This window comes from Myodes glareolus, chromosome 20 (assembly GCF_982192425.1).
Source record: "Myodes glareolus chromosome 20, mMyoGla1.1, whole genome shotgun sequence".
Classification (NCBI taxonomy): Eukaryota; Metazoa; Chordata; class Mammalia; order Rodentia; family Cricetidae; genus Myodes; species Myodes glareolus.
In genome coordinates this window covers 42,585,456-42,602,917 of record NC_142045.1, presented here as the reverse complement: position 1 = coordinate 42,602,917, position 17,462 = coordinate 42,585,456, and the positions used below count along the sequence as shown (strand labels likewise).

Sequence of the window (17,462 nt, the reverse complement as noted above, 5' to 3'; positions counted from 1 at the left end):
CCAGACATAGGCAACTGTTAGCCTACTTTGTCTCTACAGATTTGCCTATTTTGGAAACTTTAGATAAATGCCCTTAAAGATGATTCTTAAATTAAGCATGGCTTCAAAGTTCAGCTTAGTAATAAGATGAGTTATTATTCCATTACTAGTTATGGTCTATGAATGCATTGTTTCACTGCATTTCACATTCTGATGTCCTGTTTACTAGTGATAAACATTTCCAACATAGTTTTTCTGTTAAGAATGTTACTTTTGACGACTTTTCTCTGTATATTTTCATTTTCTTGGACACTTACTTATTATTATTACTAATCATAATAATATTTAAATGTTTTAACATTTTGAAGAAGCTCTCAGCTAAGTTTGTGTGTGTATGTATACATATATGCCACAACTCCTGTGTTGAAGTCAAAGAACAACTTGCATGTGGGTCCTAGGGATCATATTCAGGTTGTCAGGCTTAGCAGCAAGTACCCCATAAACCATTTCAATGGTTCAGCTATTTTAAAATCTGGCAACAATTACTGTAAAGTTTATAATGCCACAAACAGTTTATAAGAAAGGTTCCAATTTCTCCAGACTCTTACCTTATTTGTTTCCTTTGTCATGAATTATAACCATAGTATTGTATGTGAAGTGATTGTTCATTACAGCTTTGGATTTCCAAGTTCATATTCCAAATGTAGAAAGGATTTAGCATTAACCAGAATAAAGAGGTTATCAGTATTAGTTTTTATGTTTGACTTTACTCTTTTTGTTTCAATTCTAAAATTTGTTAGTTTTAGAAAATTTCACTTTTGATTTGGTTTTCTTTTCTAGTCACTTTCTTCAGACAAGCAAGACCGCATAAATCAGACTATTAAAAAAGGCAAAGTCAAGAGTATTGATCTACCTATCCAGAGTAGCCTGTACAGACAACTGACTCAAGATCTTCTCAATAGCTACATTGAAAATGAGGTATATAAGTTGGAGTTACTGTTGAATAATTGCTAATGTATTCTGATACTGTATTTGAAGTCAGAGGGTGAAAGCTCAGCAGTCTAATCGGCAATTATTAAGGAATTATAACATTATCAGACTAATAAACTGTATTTGTACATAGTACTTTCATCTTAATTATATGAAAACAGATATCTACTATAGAGAAAAACCTTTCTGAGACTGATTCATAACCACCATCACCCTTTTTTAAAATCAGGGTTCTGTAGCCTAGACTAGCCTCAGATTCATCGTGTAATTAAGGATAACCTTGGAGTCCTGGCCCTCCTGCCTCCACCTACTCTGTGCTGGGATTATAAACATTTGCACCACCCAGCCCCTCCATTATTCTCTAACAATCATAAAATAGGAACAGCCCACTTTTTGTTTTGGCTTGGTTTGGACAATTCTTTGTGTTTCATTTTAAAGAGGTATTGAGGCAGGGTCTTTCTGTATACCCTAGGCAGACTTGAATCTTCCTCCAGCTTCTGAGTTTTGAGATCACAGTCATGTAGCATCATCACCACTGGCCTAGCAAACCCCTCTCTTAAATGTGTTCAGAGTGTTGAACTGTTGTCCTTATTAACATTTTCTTACATGTCCTTGTCTATTTTCATTTAGAGTTCCAGTCCCTTGGAAGTTAATTCTTTCTTTAGCAGTAATTGTATGAAGTGATTGTATTTGTCCTCTAATAATTTTATACTGAAATGGTGGTTTCTAATATCTATAGACATTAGGTCAGTGTTTGAAGCATGTTGTTTTCAACTGTTTACTGTCTATCATTACATGAAGAGATTTTGATTTTATAAGGCTTCTTTTTTTAAAGTACCAATGTATAATGCTTATTTATTAATAAGGCTCTATTCATGCATAGTAATTCCTGAAGAATTCATATAATACTCCGAATGTATATGTTTATAGTCTATTTTTTTCCAAAGGAACTAACTTGAGGAAACCATAGTAAATTGATGTACAAAATGAGACTTTCATTAATTTTTTAAATGTCTCATTTTAAATATAGGTCATTGTATTACAACTTGTCAAGGAATCCTTGTGTTTAGAAAACCAGGTGCTTTTAAGTGAAAATTTTGTTCAAGAATTGTAATTGCATTCTTTCCTTGTTTTTTGTCATAACAGTTCTTGCTAACATCTTTGTTGATAACTATCACATTTGGTATTATGCAACCATCACTACTATTTCCAAAGCTTTCAACTGTCCCAAATGGAAATGTTGTAGCATGGAATTCAAACTTTCCACTCCGTCCTTTTCCCAGTTCTCATTGAACACTCTTCTACTTCCTGTCTCCTAAGAATCTGCCTTGTTGCCAGGTGATGGTGACGTATGCCTTTAATCCCAGCACTCGGGAGGCAGAGGCAGGCAGATCTTTGAGTTTGAGGCCAGCCTGGTCTACAAGACCTAGTTCCAGGACAGGCACCAAAAAAAAAAAAAAAAAAAAAAAAAGCTACAGAGAAACCTTGTCTCAAAAATCCAAAAAAAAAAAAGAATCTGCCTTGTTTAGACAGCTCGTATAAATTGAAGCAGATAATACTTGTTCGTTTCTGCCTGGATTGTTTTACTAGGCATGATCTTGGGGTTCACATATATAGAACTTCCTTTCTAAGCCTCATAGTTCTGTTGTATGTGTACACATATCATTTATCCATTCATCAGTTAATGGGTGCTTCAGTTTATACTTTCTGGTGATAATTAATAATTAATAATGGCTCACTAAATGCTAGCATACAAATATCTGTGAAGTGTCTAATTTCCATTCATTTGGGTATATACTCGGGAGTAGGGAATTCTCTGGCCTCAGACTCAGATATCTGCTTCTCTTTGCCTCCCAAGTGCTGGAATTAAAGGCATATGTCACTACAACTGGTATATATAGAGAATATATATATATATATATATATATATATATGTAGTATATATATTTTTGAGGAACCCTCACACTGTTCCTGTGGTCCACAGCTGTAGAGTGTTTCTTTCCACCAGTTTAGTTTCTCTATAGTCTCTACAGTCCAAAGATCCTTACCTGTTGTTGTTGTTGTAATATGCTCCTCTTACAAGGTATGAAGTGGTGTCATAGTTTTAACTAACAGTTCTCTAATGCATATTTTTATGACAAGCTGAAACTTTTTGAATAGGGGAAGATGATAATGCAGGATAAGTTAGAGAAAGAAAGAAATGATGCTAAAAACGCTGTGGAAGAATACGTCTATGATTTCAGAGACAAACTGGGCTCCGTCTATGAAAAGTTCATCACTCCAGAAGTAAGTCTGAAGCTGTAAGAACTTGAATGTTTATTTGAAAATCTTCATAATAATTATGATTAAAAGTATATCAAATTTGTTGTTGTCAATTTTTCTTGATAGCTCTTTTTTTAAGTTGGAGGATAATGAAAAACATTTTTTTAAGAATAAGGTCAGAAGAATCTGGTATTGACCTCATTTCCAAGACATTTGTAATTAGTGTCTCTTAAATGTATGACTAGGACGTGAACAAACTGTCCGCAATATTGGAAGACACAGAAAATTGGCTTTATGAAGAAGGAGAAGACCAACCTAAACAAGTTTATGTGGATAAGCTTCAGGAGCTAAAGGTTAGTAAATTGCTTTAAGTAGTAGATGAATATTAATATTTTATAAAAATTATTATGCAAACACACTGGTATTCAGTTTGGTTCACCTTGTCTTTAATCTCAGCATTTGGGAGGCAGAAGCTGGTGAGTCTCTGTGAGTTTGAGAGAAATCCCTGGTCTACACAGGGATTTCCAAGACAGCCAGAGCTACACAGAGAGACCCCGTCTCAAAAATAAAATGTGAAACCAAGTTTTAAATTTGCAAATTCCAAACAGTCCTTATTTTCTTTTTCAAATGGTTCTAAAAGTTTTAGCACCTTGCTTTGAAAAGATTGACAGTTTCTATTAGGTTTTGGGTTTTGAAAAGAGTCAAGAGGTAACCATGAGTGAAATTTTTTAGATAAATAAGTGTTATAAAGTAGGATAAGGGGCACCGAAATACATTTTTTGTGGGAAAATAGAAAAGTCATATCTTTGTCTAGCTATCTTCTTTATCTATTTATCATTCTCTAAGGGAGAAATAAATGCATCATGTTAAAATTATTCACTCTTTTTAAATGTTTCTTGTTAATAGAAGTATGGCCAGCCCATTCAAATGAAGTATGTGGAGCATGAGGAGAGACCGAAAGCTTTAAACGACTTGGGAAAAAAGATTCAACTTGTCTTGAAAGTGATAGAAGCACACAGAAACAAGGTACTGGGTGTGGTGGCAGCTTCAGAGGACGTGTGGCAGCTTTCGGAGAAGCCCTCAGCCCCAGAGTTCAGCTTCACGAGAAACCGAACACACCTAATCAAGAGTTTTTTTTAATGAGGAATTGCCAGTAGAGGACTCCAAGACATTTAAAATCTGAGGCTTTCACCTCTTAGATTTCCCTGAAACCATGCTTTAAGTTAATGCCGTGACAAAACCCATTGTTTTCATGTTTGTGTTTCTTATAAGAAAAAAGTCTTCCTCGCCTCTATACTGCCAGTATATATATTTTTCTTGCCTAATTTGTTGTTAATCTTCTGTCATTCATCCATAATCTCCTTTTGTTCTTTGTACACACCCAAATCTCTCTTAACTCTCCACTGTTCTGAAGCTTCAGGTTGAGTTATATATAACATGTGTCCACTTTGATGGAACAGTAAGTAACCAGTCAAGGCCTAGCAGACTGTTTAGAAAATTATTGGTTTATACTCTACAGTCTTTATTGTGTCCATTCACCTCTTCTTTGCTGTTGTTCTATTGCAGCAGACCACTAAACACAGCCCTGTTCCATAAAACTCAAGAGAAACAGGCCATCTTGTTGAGGTTGTTTCATGGGGTCAGGTTTACTGCTCCCTACTTACATACTGTTATCACCAGATTTGATCATTGATGTTAACACTGCTTCCATATACAGGAGAGGGCAACACCAGGATCATTCAGGCATGGCATCTTCCCAATCACTTAGATTCCTCAAGCACTTAGTAGATCTTAAGCACTGTGTGTGGGCTGTCTCACACAGTTCTCACCAGGTATTTATTACCCGTGAACAATGACTACTGTTGTCTCGATTCACATATGAGAAGATCTGGATGTTTAAGCAGCTTGTTGGATTACACAGATCATAAATGATAGGAGTCAGGAGTCAAACCGAAGTAGCTGGTATCAGTGTTCTACAACCTCTTAGTATCTACAGTTTTCCAATATACAACGTAATCCTTTATTTTAAAAGATTTATGTGTGTTGTAAAATAAAATGTATAATTGACTAGCCCAACCTGCCTGCATACTCACAACCAGAATATATGGATAACGGAAAAGTAAAGAAAGAGTCAGATAAAATAGCAAGCATATTTTAAATCTGGTAGAGTTCCTGACATGATTAGTGCTCCTCTGACTCTAGTGGTCTTCTTGAGGGTGGGTTTAAGATACCATCCAAAAGAAACTGAGACTTTACTTTTCATTAGGCATGTGAGTTCTAATTATATACCAGGATGTTTTGTGGGTCCTGGACTTTAGCAAGCAGAAGTACTGGGCCTTTTTGGTCTCATATGCTTCAGTTGGAAAATAAAGTGCTAACAAAGGGGCTATGGAGAAAGTAAGGGACTTTCAGGAGCTATGTCAGAGAAAAGGGCAGACTAGTGAGAGATATATATGTCATAAAAGAATTGAGGAAAGCCAGGGCTCAAAATGAATGGTGAAGAAATATTCTTGAAAACAGAAACAGAGATGGCTTCATTCATAAAGGCCACTGAGTCCAGTGATCTAAGGTCACACACAATGAAAGAAAAAGACCTGACTCCTGTAGGTTGCCCTCTGACCTTCAAATACACCCTTTTCCCCAACACACACACATTTGGGGAACATACAAAAGAAACATCAAAGCTGGTGTGACCTAAATCTGGGGAGGGGACAGATGTCTCATCACAGGCCTCATCTGGGCTGTTGTGAAAGTTTGGGGTTTACTCTCATACAGGTAGCTTGGGGTTTTCGGAACATACAAGCAATATGACTTGACCTAGTTTGTGAAGAGTCTAGTAGTAGACTAGTTAAGACATTAGAATAAAACAATCAAGAAATTATATAAGCTCAAACCTGATAATGAAAGACCAAGTGATTAGAGTTTTGCATTTATCTTGTTTATAAGGTACAAATGTAACATTTCAAAATTACTCCAAAGATAGTTATGAATTGGCTTCATTTTTAAATATACTGATATGGAGAAAACTTCAAAAAGTAGGTGGTGATATAATCAGTTTATTAGTAGTTATAATAGTAGTAGCAGAGATTTCAGACTTTACAAATAGCCTCAAGTTGATTAGAGTTGAGAGTTCTGGGAAAGGCTCCAGGATCCAGATAATTTTTAAAAAGGCGTGTATATTTATTAGTGCAAATAACTAGCAAGGAAAACCTAATTCATGAGGTAGTAAGGAAGTGAATAAAATGTAGCAGCCTCGAGGCCCAGTCCAACATGAAGATTGTGATTTGTTATCTTACAAAGGAAACTGGAAAAGCTTAACAGTTTTGAAAATGGTATCCCCAAGGGGTTTAATCAGTGCTGAAGAAGCTAAGGTTTCTAAGGACAAGCCCTAGTTTAGCTAGATTAGAACCTGTCTCAAAAATCTGAAGGAAAATAAATACAATGAAATAATTTTGTTAAAAGAACTTTAACTAGCATATACAGTATTGGATTTCATTATGGAGTTTCCAAAGGTAATGAGCTGATTCTCCTTTACCCCCTTTTACTTCCTCCTACACCCATGTACCCTTCCCTTCCTTCTGCTTTCATGTCCTGCATCCTATTGTCCTCTTCTCTTTCCTCAACAACTCCTTTTTCTTTGTCCATCCTGCATTTTCTATGCAATCCATAATCTTTATCAGGAAATCCTCTTGCTTTATGTTATGTTGCTGCTTCTTTCTGCTCTGCTGGCTACTGATGTAAACTGTGACCATGGGTGTTTTCCTGGATGTAGAAGCTGCAACTGTGTAGTTTGGACAGAATTTCATTGTCTTTTTTGTCAAGGATGTACCACCTAGTTTTATGGTATGCTCAGAATTTTCTTTCTCCCTCACTATATACCTTTGCACCTACTTTCATTCTACTCTATCCTAGCTTCTCTTGCCTCTACTGATGGTTCTTCTCCAAAGCTGACCTCTTTTTGGAGTCCTTTGCAAGTCTATCCCGATTTTATATTATATCCTAGTCTTTTCAGCTTTTATTATTTTGTATGTAGAATCTTTACATTAATATACATGAAGCGTATAATAAGAACTTGAACATTTTAAGAAGAAATCATCAATAAGTCATTACTTATGAAAACTCAGTTACTTGTTTTCCTTTTACAATTGTATTACTTTTTGTAATAGGATGAACGGTATGAGCATCTGGATCATGCTGAAATGGAAAAGGTTGAGCAGTACATCAGTGAGTCCATGAACTGGCTGAACAGTAAGATGAATGCTCAAAACAAGCTAAGTCTTACTCAAGATCCTGTGGTAAAGGTCTCAGAAATAGTTGCAAGGTCAAAGGTAAGAAACTAAAATTCCCTTTTAGAAATGTGTTTGTGGTGTGTGTTAAAGAACACAGTGAGTGTGTGGATACATGTGCGATGGCTCACAGAAGATCAGAGGACAACTTTGTGCAGGTTGATCCTTGGCTTCCACTTCTGTATGGGTTTCAAGGATAGAGCTCAGATTCCCAGGCTTGCCCAGCAGTCACTCTTACCTGTTGGGCCATATCAATACCTAAAACGTCCTTTTTAATAGGTTTAGACACTAAAATAATTTTAGGGACTAAAAACTTAATGAGTATACACTAAGAAGTAATCAACTTGCAAAAGAACACAGAAGAGAAGTTTAAAGCCAGGCTTTGCTTTGCTGACATCAACAATTCTAGGTTATGAACCTATTTTTGCAACTTGCTAGACTTTCTGGCTTTAAGTTCCAAGAGTAATACAGAATGAAATACAACAATATGACCAACATAAATATCCAGATTCCTTGTGATCTCTAATATCCTTATTGCAATAGGTCTATCTTTGGCATGTGAAATCTTCCACTGTAAAGTCCTGTTTTTAAGTTTATGTAATCTTAGATAAACTTTGAAATTTAATAAATATTAATAATAAAATGTCAAAAGCTATAAAAATATGAAAAACATGGCACCAAAATTATGTAAAGACACTGGGTTGGTGGCTGACAAAGATGCGTACGCAGTCACTAAGAATGCAAGTGTTTTTGTCTGCATCATTTACTGAGATCACGTTTATAATCTCAGCTATATTTGGAAGGATGTGGAGCAGTGGGTACTCTCCTCTGACCAATTTAAATGTGTACAACTTTCCTGGTATTGCCAGAATATATAATATACAAACATATGTAGACATTTGAAGTGAGTGCATTATAACTCCTAGCAAAATTCTCAATTCTAGAAATTACTACAAAAATTGTAGAAATTATTACTGTATATGGAATGTAACTATCAAATGTTTTATTTATAAACATTTTACAACATAGTGAGTAAAAATTATTATAAAACCCTAATAATAAGGACATAATTTTATTGTGAATGATCACGGACCATGAACACAGGTACAGGTTGCACTGAGTAACATTTCATCATGGAAGTGGTCTTAGAAACTTGGTTTCTTGATGACTGCAGTTTCTGTCCTGCCCAGTTCCTGAAGTCATTAAGTCCCAAAGAAATACACAGAAACACACAGAGGCCTACATTAATTATAAACTGATTGGCCAATTAGCTCAGGCTTCTTAACTCTTATAACTTATATTAGCAAACAATTCTTGTCTGTGTTAGCTATGTGGCTTGGTACATTTTTCAGCGAGGCAAACACATCTTGCTTGCTCTGTGTCTGGCTTCCTCTCTGTCTGAGTGATGACTGCACAGTGAAACTTCCCTCTTCCCAGAATTCTCATTGTCCCACTTCTACTTCCTGCCCGGTTGTCCCGCCTATACTTCCTGCCTGGCTACTGGCCAGTCAGCGTTTATTTAAAATACAATTGATAGGGTACAGACCATTGTCCCACAGCAGTTTCTGAACAAAAGTAAATCATAAATCAAGGCATTGACCAAATACATTTGTGGGGGCTGAAGGTAGAGATGTTACAACAGCAGGAAAATTCCATTCCAGGTTTCAGACACTATCTGATGGCACAATTGGCTTTGGGGATGGTGAAAGTTACTGTGCTGGTAAGTTAGTCCAGCCTAAATTAAGGTATCCCATAATTTTAGCTCTTCTAGATCAACACTTCAACTCTCCACAGTCACAGCATTTTAATCAGTCAGCCAGCCTGCAGAATCTCAGTGTAGACAGGGCATTCTTCTAGGAACTTCAGTTTACACTGTGTGTGTGTGTGTGTGTGTGTGTGTGAGAGAGAGAGAGAGAGAGAGAGAGAGAGAGAGAGAGAGAGAGAGAGAGAGAGAGCAAAAGTAGTTACTTAAGTATTAATATTAAAATTTACCTGGTTTGATTTTTTTTGTATATTCCTCCTTTTTCTTAAAAGCAGGTACCGTATAATTAAAGTTTTACAAAAGGGTTTTAGCTCTATTTTGTCCAGAAACTTGTATTTCACTGTGAATCAAATAAGATCATAAAAGCAACTTGTAACTAGACCATTCTCCCTGAGGGGTCACTTTCTGTCATAAGATGTTAACCCAACCCCTAGGAGAATCTGAAGAAATTTTACAATTCCGTTACTTGAAGTAAGGATCTTTCATTTCTTTGTAAAAAGCAAGGAAAGAAAAAAATGCCTTGGATTCATTTAAACAAAATTATTTGCATTTGCTTTCTTGGCCTATCAGGAAAACTAAAAGCAAATTGCCACAAAGTCTCATCATCATGATTGCCTAAACGTGAGCTGAACGGGATGACAGTAACATATATGTCAAAGTAAAAGGGGAAAAGTCCATGAGCCTTCAACCCTATCCAAAGAACTACAGGCTACTAAGTAAAACTGAGAGCAAGAGGAGTATTCCCCAGGGAAAAGCCTGGCATTGGTTATCCAATGCCAAGTGGTCAGTCTTGAAAACATATAGAAGTAACATTATGCAGACTGAAGAGCTTATATTTAAGAATATATATATATAAACACATATACATATAAGCATACAATAACAACAAAAAAGAAGCCATGAATTTGAAAGAGAGCAAGGAGGTTTTATAGGAGTATATGGAGAGGAAAGGAAAAGAGGAAATGTAATTATAATCTCAAAAAATTAAACAGTTTTAAAACACAAATTGCATAAAACTTAAAATTAAAATGCATTGTTTTTTTGTTTGTCCTTCAGCTATTTTCAAAAGGATACTATGTACATTTACTAGGTTCTGTTTATTAAAAGTGTTTTCATATAAATGTTTAGAAAGTTCAATTTTTGAAATGTGTTGACATAATTCTCAAAACATCTGACATATAAAGAATTAAAAGTTGCATGCAGTAGCCAGGCTATAGTGGTGCATGCCTTTAATCCCAACACTCAGGAGGCAGAGCCAGGCAGATCTCTTGAGTTCAAAGCCAGCCTGTCTGCGAAGTGAGTTCCAGAACAGCAAGAGCTATACAGAGAAGCCCTGTCCTGAAAGAACAAAATATATAAGTAAAAAAATAAAAAGTACAGTAAAATAAATGTTAAATATGTTGAACTATTTAAATGTAATAAATGTAAGCTTTAAGAGGTTAGAATATTGTCTGACATCTTAAGAGTTTTGTGTAATATTTGGCATGGTTTGTTTCTGTCTTCAGGAACTGGATAATTTCTGTAACCCCATCGTTTATAAGCCCAAACCAAAAGTAGAAGTTCCTGAAGACAAAGCAAAAGCCAACGGTGAACACAATGGACCAATGGATGGACAGAGTGGTACAGAGATCAACCCAGATCCAGCAAAAGGCAGCTCACAGCACACAGAATCTGGAGAGATGGACGTGGACTAAGTTTCATGTAATTCCAACAGTGGAATAACTACAGGGTCCATTCATTCTTTACGCCCGGTACACACAACATATGTTCAGTTGTTCTTAACTACTTTTGTCATTTGTTTTTTGGAGTAGTTTTGAAAAGTGTCTATATTGAGTGCACTGTTGATGCCCATTGCTGCTGTGAAGCTTTAGCTGAATATAGATGTACAAATCAGTCTGAGCTCTCCTCACATATTTTGTGACAGTGTGCAGGACTGCTATATACTCGCATCCATCTACCTTAGCCCCAGCTTTTACTTGCAGAGCCCTCAGTTCCTCTGTGCAGGAAGGGATTCTGCATCGCTCTTTTTGTTGCAGAGGCAGGGAATTGAACACACTGTTACTGTGAAAAGAAACTGAACTTCATGTGGTTTAGAGCCACCAGCACTGACCTTTTCCTGGTATCCATATTGTTATTTAAATATTAAAACAAATGAGAGGTTCTGACATACTAGTCCATCTCACTGACGCGCCTCAAGAACTCCAGTTTTGTCATCACATAAATGAACTTAATGAGTTAGAGACGATGCAGTTTGATATTCAGATGTCACCAGCGTTTGCTGCTTTTGTTAGTAGAATGGATTGATGTTTAAACTGTTGATTTACTTAAAGACCAGCTGCTACTACACCAATGCTAAGCCTATACCTTCAGGTTATGAGGAAGCACTGTTGACCTGTTCAGATGTGCATCTAGGTTGCTGACAGGCTTAGTTCAGTTTTTATAGTTGTGTTGGTTTTCTTAATTGATTTTTGTTTATAATACCTTAATCTGGGGTAGGGAAAATTGCACACTTTATTGCATTATATATACCTATCACTGATTTAATGTTCCAATGTAGATAAACACTATTAAATAAGCAGAAATTCCTAAAAAAAAAAAAGGAATACCTGTACCATAAGTCTTAGGAAATAATGCTTGTAATAAACTTAACTGTGTTACATCGGTAGGTAAAATACATAATGTTACATAGTGTAATATGATATGATGTGATTAAATTATAGTTCCTGATGTTAAATTGCCTTTTGAAAACTTGGCTCCAGGTTTGGTGCTTCTTAAATGGGAAAAGGCACAGTGTACTTCAGCTATATTAAGGTCCTGGTCTGTGGTTTATCACCAAACTTGTTCACACCATTCAGCTTCTATCCTGAGGCTTAGAACTGTTTATTTAACCATGGGGAGGGCTGGAGTGATGCTTCAATCTTCAAGGGAAAGAAGCATAACAAATGTATAGATCCTTGTGTTCCTAATGCTAGTTTACTGAAGAGCGACTTCAGTTCCAGTTTTCAAAGGCTCTTGTCCCAAATCTTTATATTAAACAACACTGACTTTTCTTAAGTAGTTAACGACTGAGAGTATACTATCTTTAGGGATAGTCATTTCTCAAATGAGTTCTCTAATAGAGATTTTGTTCCTACAATGTAGTCTGCATTGAAAAGAGATTGTAGGAGGGTGGGTGGTCATTTTACAGGAATTTTTATTCAGCTTTTTGGGGGAAGATATCATCCCTTTTTATTAAGAAAATCATATAGTCAACATATTTTAAATGTCTATATCTTTTATTAACATGAAATAATTAGATCCAATAAATGAAGAAATACATTTTTAAGTAGCTATCAGTTACTTTTCATTTGTATGGTAAATATATATACATAGGTCCACTTAAAAAAAAAAGTGAAGGGAGTATGCGACCACACAGAGATTGTATAGCTGCTTCTTGGTTAACACTTGTACTCACTCAGTAAGGAGCTGTTCCTCAGAACCCTGTTGGAAGTGGCAGAAGCGTCTCTCCCTGCACCTGAATGTCCAGCAGAGCCTCACATTTTCCACCCTGCTCTGAAGTCACTTTCAGTAGTTTATTGTTTTAGTCAGGTAACATATTTTTGTGATTATATAATGTCTCGTTTAATAAGTTAAATACATCCAAAGATAATCTGCATAGTTTTAAATTTGATGTGAATGTTAAGAAGAAAATAACAAAATCCCATGCTATTTATGGAATTTAAAGAAAAGAAAATACATTCTCCTTAGTAGACAGTAAGACTGATCTCATCTATAATATACATTGAATTAGGTAATTCTATATCTAATAGTTTTCAAAACAAAAAGGTGAATTATTTAAAGAATAAATAGCAAAGCAATGTTACCATTCATCAAACTATCAAAGAAGGGTAGGAACTAAAAGTTTCTTAGTATGGTTTAATTCCAAAAGTACAAATTATCTTCTTTTAAGAAACCAACTCTTGCCAGGCAGTGGTGGTGCACGCCTTTAATCCTAGAACTCAGAAGGCAGAGAGGCAGGCAAATCTCTGTGAGTTCGAGGCCACCCTGTTCTACAAGAACTAATTCCAAGACAGCTAGGGCTGTTACAGAGAAACCCCGTTTTGAAGGAGAAAAAAAAGAAACCAATCCTTAAGCCAGGCAGTGGTGGTGCATGCCTTTCTTCCCAACACTCAAGAAGCAAAGGCAGGTGGATCTCTGAGTTTAAGAACAGCCTGATCTACAAAGCAAGTTCCAGGACAGTCAGAGCTACACAGAAAAACCCTGACTCGAACCCACTACCCCCACAAAGAAATCAACCCTTAATCAATTATACTGTATTTACACAAAGACTGTTAAGTGGTACTAAAAAGAAACTCTGCAAGACAAAGGTGGAAGCACCCAGAGTGCTTTGCTTCAGAAGGAGTCTGAGCTCATGGTCAGGCAGGGCTATACTGACATCCTACCTCAGAAAGCAGATTTGCTTTGATTCTTTGGGGTTTTTTGTTGTTGTTGTTGTCTGTTTGTTTGTTTGTTTTTCAATACAGGGTTTCTCTGTAGCTTTGGAGCCTGTCCTGGAACTAGCTCTTGTAAACCAGGCTGGCCTCGAATTCACAGAGATCCGCCTGCCTCTGCCTCCGAGTGCTGGGATTAAAGGCGTGCGCCACCACTGCCCGGCCCAGCTGATTCTTTAAGTAGTGCACAGAATCCTTAAAATCTAAAAAGGTAGAAATATTATATCAAATAACTCGGGTACTGGAATAACAGATGTCAGTTTTAAAACAGTGACCAGGTATTTGCTGGGAACTAATGGAGAAGGTAAGTTTTCATATGTTTGTAATTATTTCCTAGCTAGATATCTTTAAATTATGGAGCTCAATAATCAGTTTGAAGACAGTATTAAACCAGTCATGGTGGCAAATGCCTTTTATCCTAGCACTCCTGAGGCAGAGACAGACTGATCTCTATGTTCAGGCCAGCCAGGTCTGCAGAGTGAGCTGGACTAGACTATATAGTTGGACTCAGCCAATGCTACACACAAAAAAGTTAGCAATTAGGTAATCTGTGACTTGTGAAAAATCCACCTGAAAAGGCGAGAGACCTTGACAGAGTGACTATATCAGTGTGACCTAAAATAGGTAAAGCCATTGTTTAGTTCTTATGCATCTGAAATGTAATGGTTACCCTTGAAACAATTCCATGTGATTTTGATAGCTGAAGGTTGGTAACTCAGACAAATTAAGTCCTTTATACTAATTCTATATAATAGGTCTGAGAGCAGGGACAGCTCTGGAGTAGACAGCCTCACTAACATTCATTGTCTTCTATTTCTTCTAATCCTTCTCAAACATTCCCACTCCTTGGTGACTAAGCATTCAAATATAATGAGCCTATGGGGGCCATTCTCATTCAAACAATCAAACATGGCTAAATTCTTATTTTAAACAGCAAAGGGGCATCTATAATATTGAGAATGTTGAAAATCAAACTGCTTCAAAGGAAAGTTGAAAACTGAAATCCCTGTGGAAGTGGTCAGCATTTTACAGCTGCAAAGGCTTCCTCATCTTCTGAATTCTTAAGGATGAATCTAGCATATTATTAGGGTAAATAGTAACAGAAACAACATATCCATCAAAATATATTGAAAACGGGAGCTTTCAAATCAAGGAGTCAAAGATAGTAACTAAGTCATGGCCATCTGATGTAATAATGCAGTCAAATCCATAGTAATGAAAATAACATGGCCCATGCTTGGAGTATGAAGCGTTATCACCCAAGTCACGGAATTATTAAGGAAACTTATTGAGACCCTAAAATGTATTATCCTATAAAAAGGCAGTGAGTTACAACATGTCTTAGATTGTATTATAGCATATAAATAACACGTTCACAATCAATGATATGTAAAATGTCATTTATATGACCAGTGTTTTCAAATGTATTGCTCTTTTAAAGTCTTGGTATTCGCCAGGTACATGCCTTTATTCCCAGCACTTGGGAGGCAGAGGCAGGTGGATCTTTATGAGTTCAAAGTCAGCCTGGTCTACAAGAGCTAGTTCCAGGACAGCTAGGAGTTACACAGAGAAACCCTGTCTCCAAAAAAAAAAAAAAAAAAAAAAATCTTGATTTTCCTTTAATTCCTCTTTCACGATATTGAAATCTTGATCACTCTGATGTTTAACAATTTAGACAGGTTTAGGAGTTTCCTTCCCCTTATTTTTGAGACTAGGTCTAGATATGTAGTTCAGGCTGGCCTCCAACTTGTGATTCTCATGCCTCAGCCTCCAGTGCTGGGATTACAGGTGTGTGCCACCACGATCAGCCCTTTGTTTCCTTTGTAATACTGACTCTTACATTTAGGATCTGGGGCTCTTAATTCATATGAAATAAACAAGACTATACATTTCCGTATTCAACATCTCCAATTTGAACAATCTCTGGTTTTAATAGTGACATTGAATAGATTCTCCATCTTTTAGGTGTTAGGTAATTTAAAGTAGTTCTGAACCAAAAAAAGTCAGTCTGTGAGTATTGTTTGTTAAATGTGACAAAATAACAAGGGTCATCAGCAAGTTAAAGAGCAGACACCTTTGATTCTTTTCGATGCTTTCTGATTAAAAATAAGCACGGAATATCTTTCTAGGCATTATTATTTTTAGTTTCCTAAGTTTGTTCCTTCTGAGAAATTAAGTGAAAATTAAGTGAAAATACTTTTAAAAATCATGACAGCCTGCTTAGAATGTACATGTTAAGAAGCAATTTAAAATGAAAAACTAGATAAAAGAAGCTTTACAGTTACATTTTTCCCTAAAATAAACTTTTGTGGCTTAGTTTCTTGGAAGGAGCATCTTAACACGAAGTGGTCACCTCTTAGATCTGGTAGAAAGAAGCCACTGTTACTCAGCATCACACTACAGTTTTTAAAGGAAACTATCCTAAATTATTCAGTTCTGGTAAATGGTCTTCCAGTCATCGCTCAACCTTTATAACTATGTACCAGGTGACTCTACTCCAGTCATTCCTGTAAAATAACCTTTGAGTTTTGTTCCTAGTAACTATTCTTAGTTTTCTTCCTTTTAGAACTGTACATTTGATTTATCAATTCTGTTTGCAATGCAGAAAATTTTAATCAAATGTGACATGTCTATAAAAATAATTTTGACATAATAGACCATTACCTTCAATGAACAGACATAACAATGGCTTTCAATGTTAACTGATAATATTCTACAAATACCATTTTGGAATATGACTTTGGTTCACAAATATATCTATAAAATGTTTGCATATGGAATGATGAAAGCATAGAAAACATTTCCTATGTATGTACATTGCATCTTCATACTAGTAAACAAATAATTGATAATAAATGCAATTCATCTTTGTCAGTCCACATCGTCAAGAAGTCATGTAATAATAATAAATATATAGTCTACCTGCTCCTTGAACCATAAGTTTTGCACACCAGAGGTTTAATTTTCAAGTGTTGAACTCTATCACTGCATTGCATGAAACACGGAGGACAGGTCACCAAATTATTTTAAAGAAATCTGCATAGAAATCAAAGTTTTTGAGTTAATCTGGCAAGATTTGCAAACTCACTTAATTCTGAAACCTTATATGGTAGTTTGTGAATGTTAGATGTGCTGATGGAAGGAAAGCTTTGGAAGTTCTTAGTAGGTTGAGAAGAACAGAGGTTTGTGTCCTGTTTATGACTTGCTGCTCCTTGAGCTTCCAAGGCAGTTCAACCAATAAAGAGGTTGCTAAGGATCTGAGTCTGTTTCCATCCCATGATGGAAGGGGTGGTACCAGTTATACAATGTTTTCCTGACTATGACATGCACACGTGAGCACACACATACACACACACGACACAATAATAATAATAATAAAAAGAACTGCTGGTCCTGGGGCTGGGGAGATGTATCAGTAAAAATGCAAGTAGAAGCACATGGATCTAGAGCAAAAAATAAGATGAAGTGGTGGTATACATCTTTAATCCTAGCACTTGGGAGGCAGGGGAAGGAGGATCTCTGTGAGCTCAAGGCCAGTCTGATCTACAAAGTCAGTTCCAGGCACAAAAAATAATTGCTGTGACTGACTGATAAAAATGAATGCAATATTAATCTTCGGGGGTCAGAAAGCCTTAAAAAATTAAAAGGTGTGTCCTCAATCTCAAAAAAAATCATTTATACCATGTACTGTAA

The 17,462-nt window shown here is 36.1% G+C and overlaps 1 protein-coding gene across 1 annotated transcript in view; it reads left to right on the top strand.

Annotated features, from left to right (window-relative positions):
- The window catches only part of Hspa4l (heat shock protein family A (Hsp70) member 4 like), a 46,962-nt gene extending 34,935 nt beyond the window's left edge, over nucleotides 1-12,027 (top strand). Inside the window, exons 15-20 of the mRNA XM_085682410.2 lie at nucleotides 820-957; nucleotides 3,130-3,255; nucleotides 3,477-3,584; nucleotides 4,138-4,257; nucleotides 7,398-7,559; nucleotides 10,785-12,027. Of these exons, the coding sequence (XP_085538536.2) occupies nucleotides 820-957; nucleotides 3,130-3,255; nucleotides 3,477-3,584; nucleotides 4,138-4,257; nucleotides 7,398-7,559; nucleotides 10,785-10,973 (843 nt within the window). The 3' untranslated portion in view covers nucleotides 10,974-12,027. The remainder of the gene's footprint in view (nucleotides 1-819; nucleotides 958-3,129; nucleotides 3,256-3,476; nucleotides 3,585-4,137; nucleotides 4,258-7,397; nucleotides 7,560-10,784) is intronic.
- Nucleotides 12,028-17,462: the final 5,435 nt, after the last annotated feature.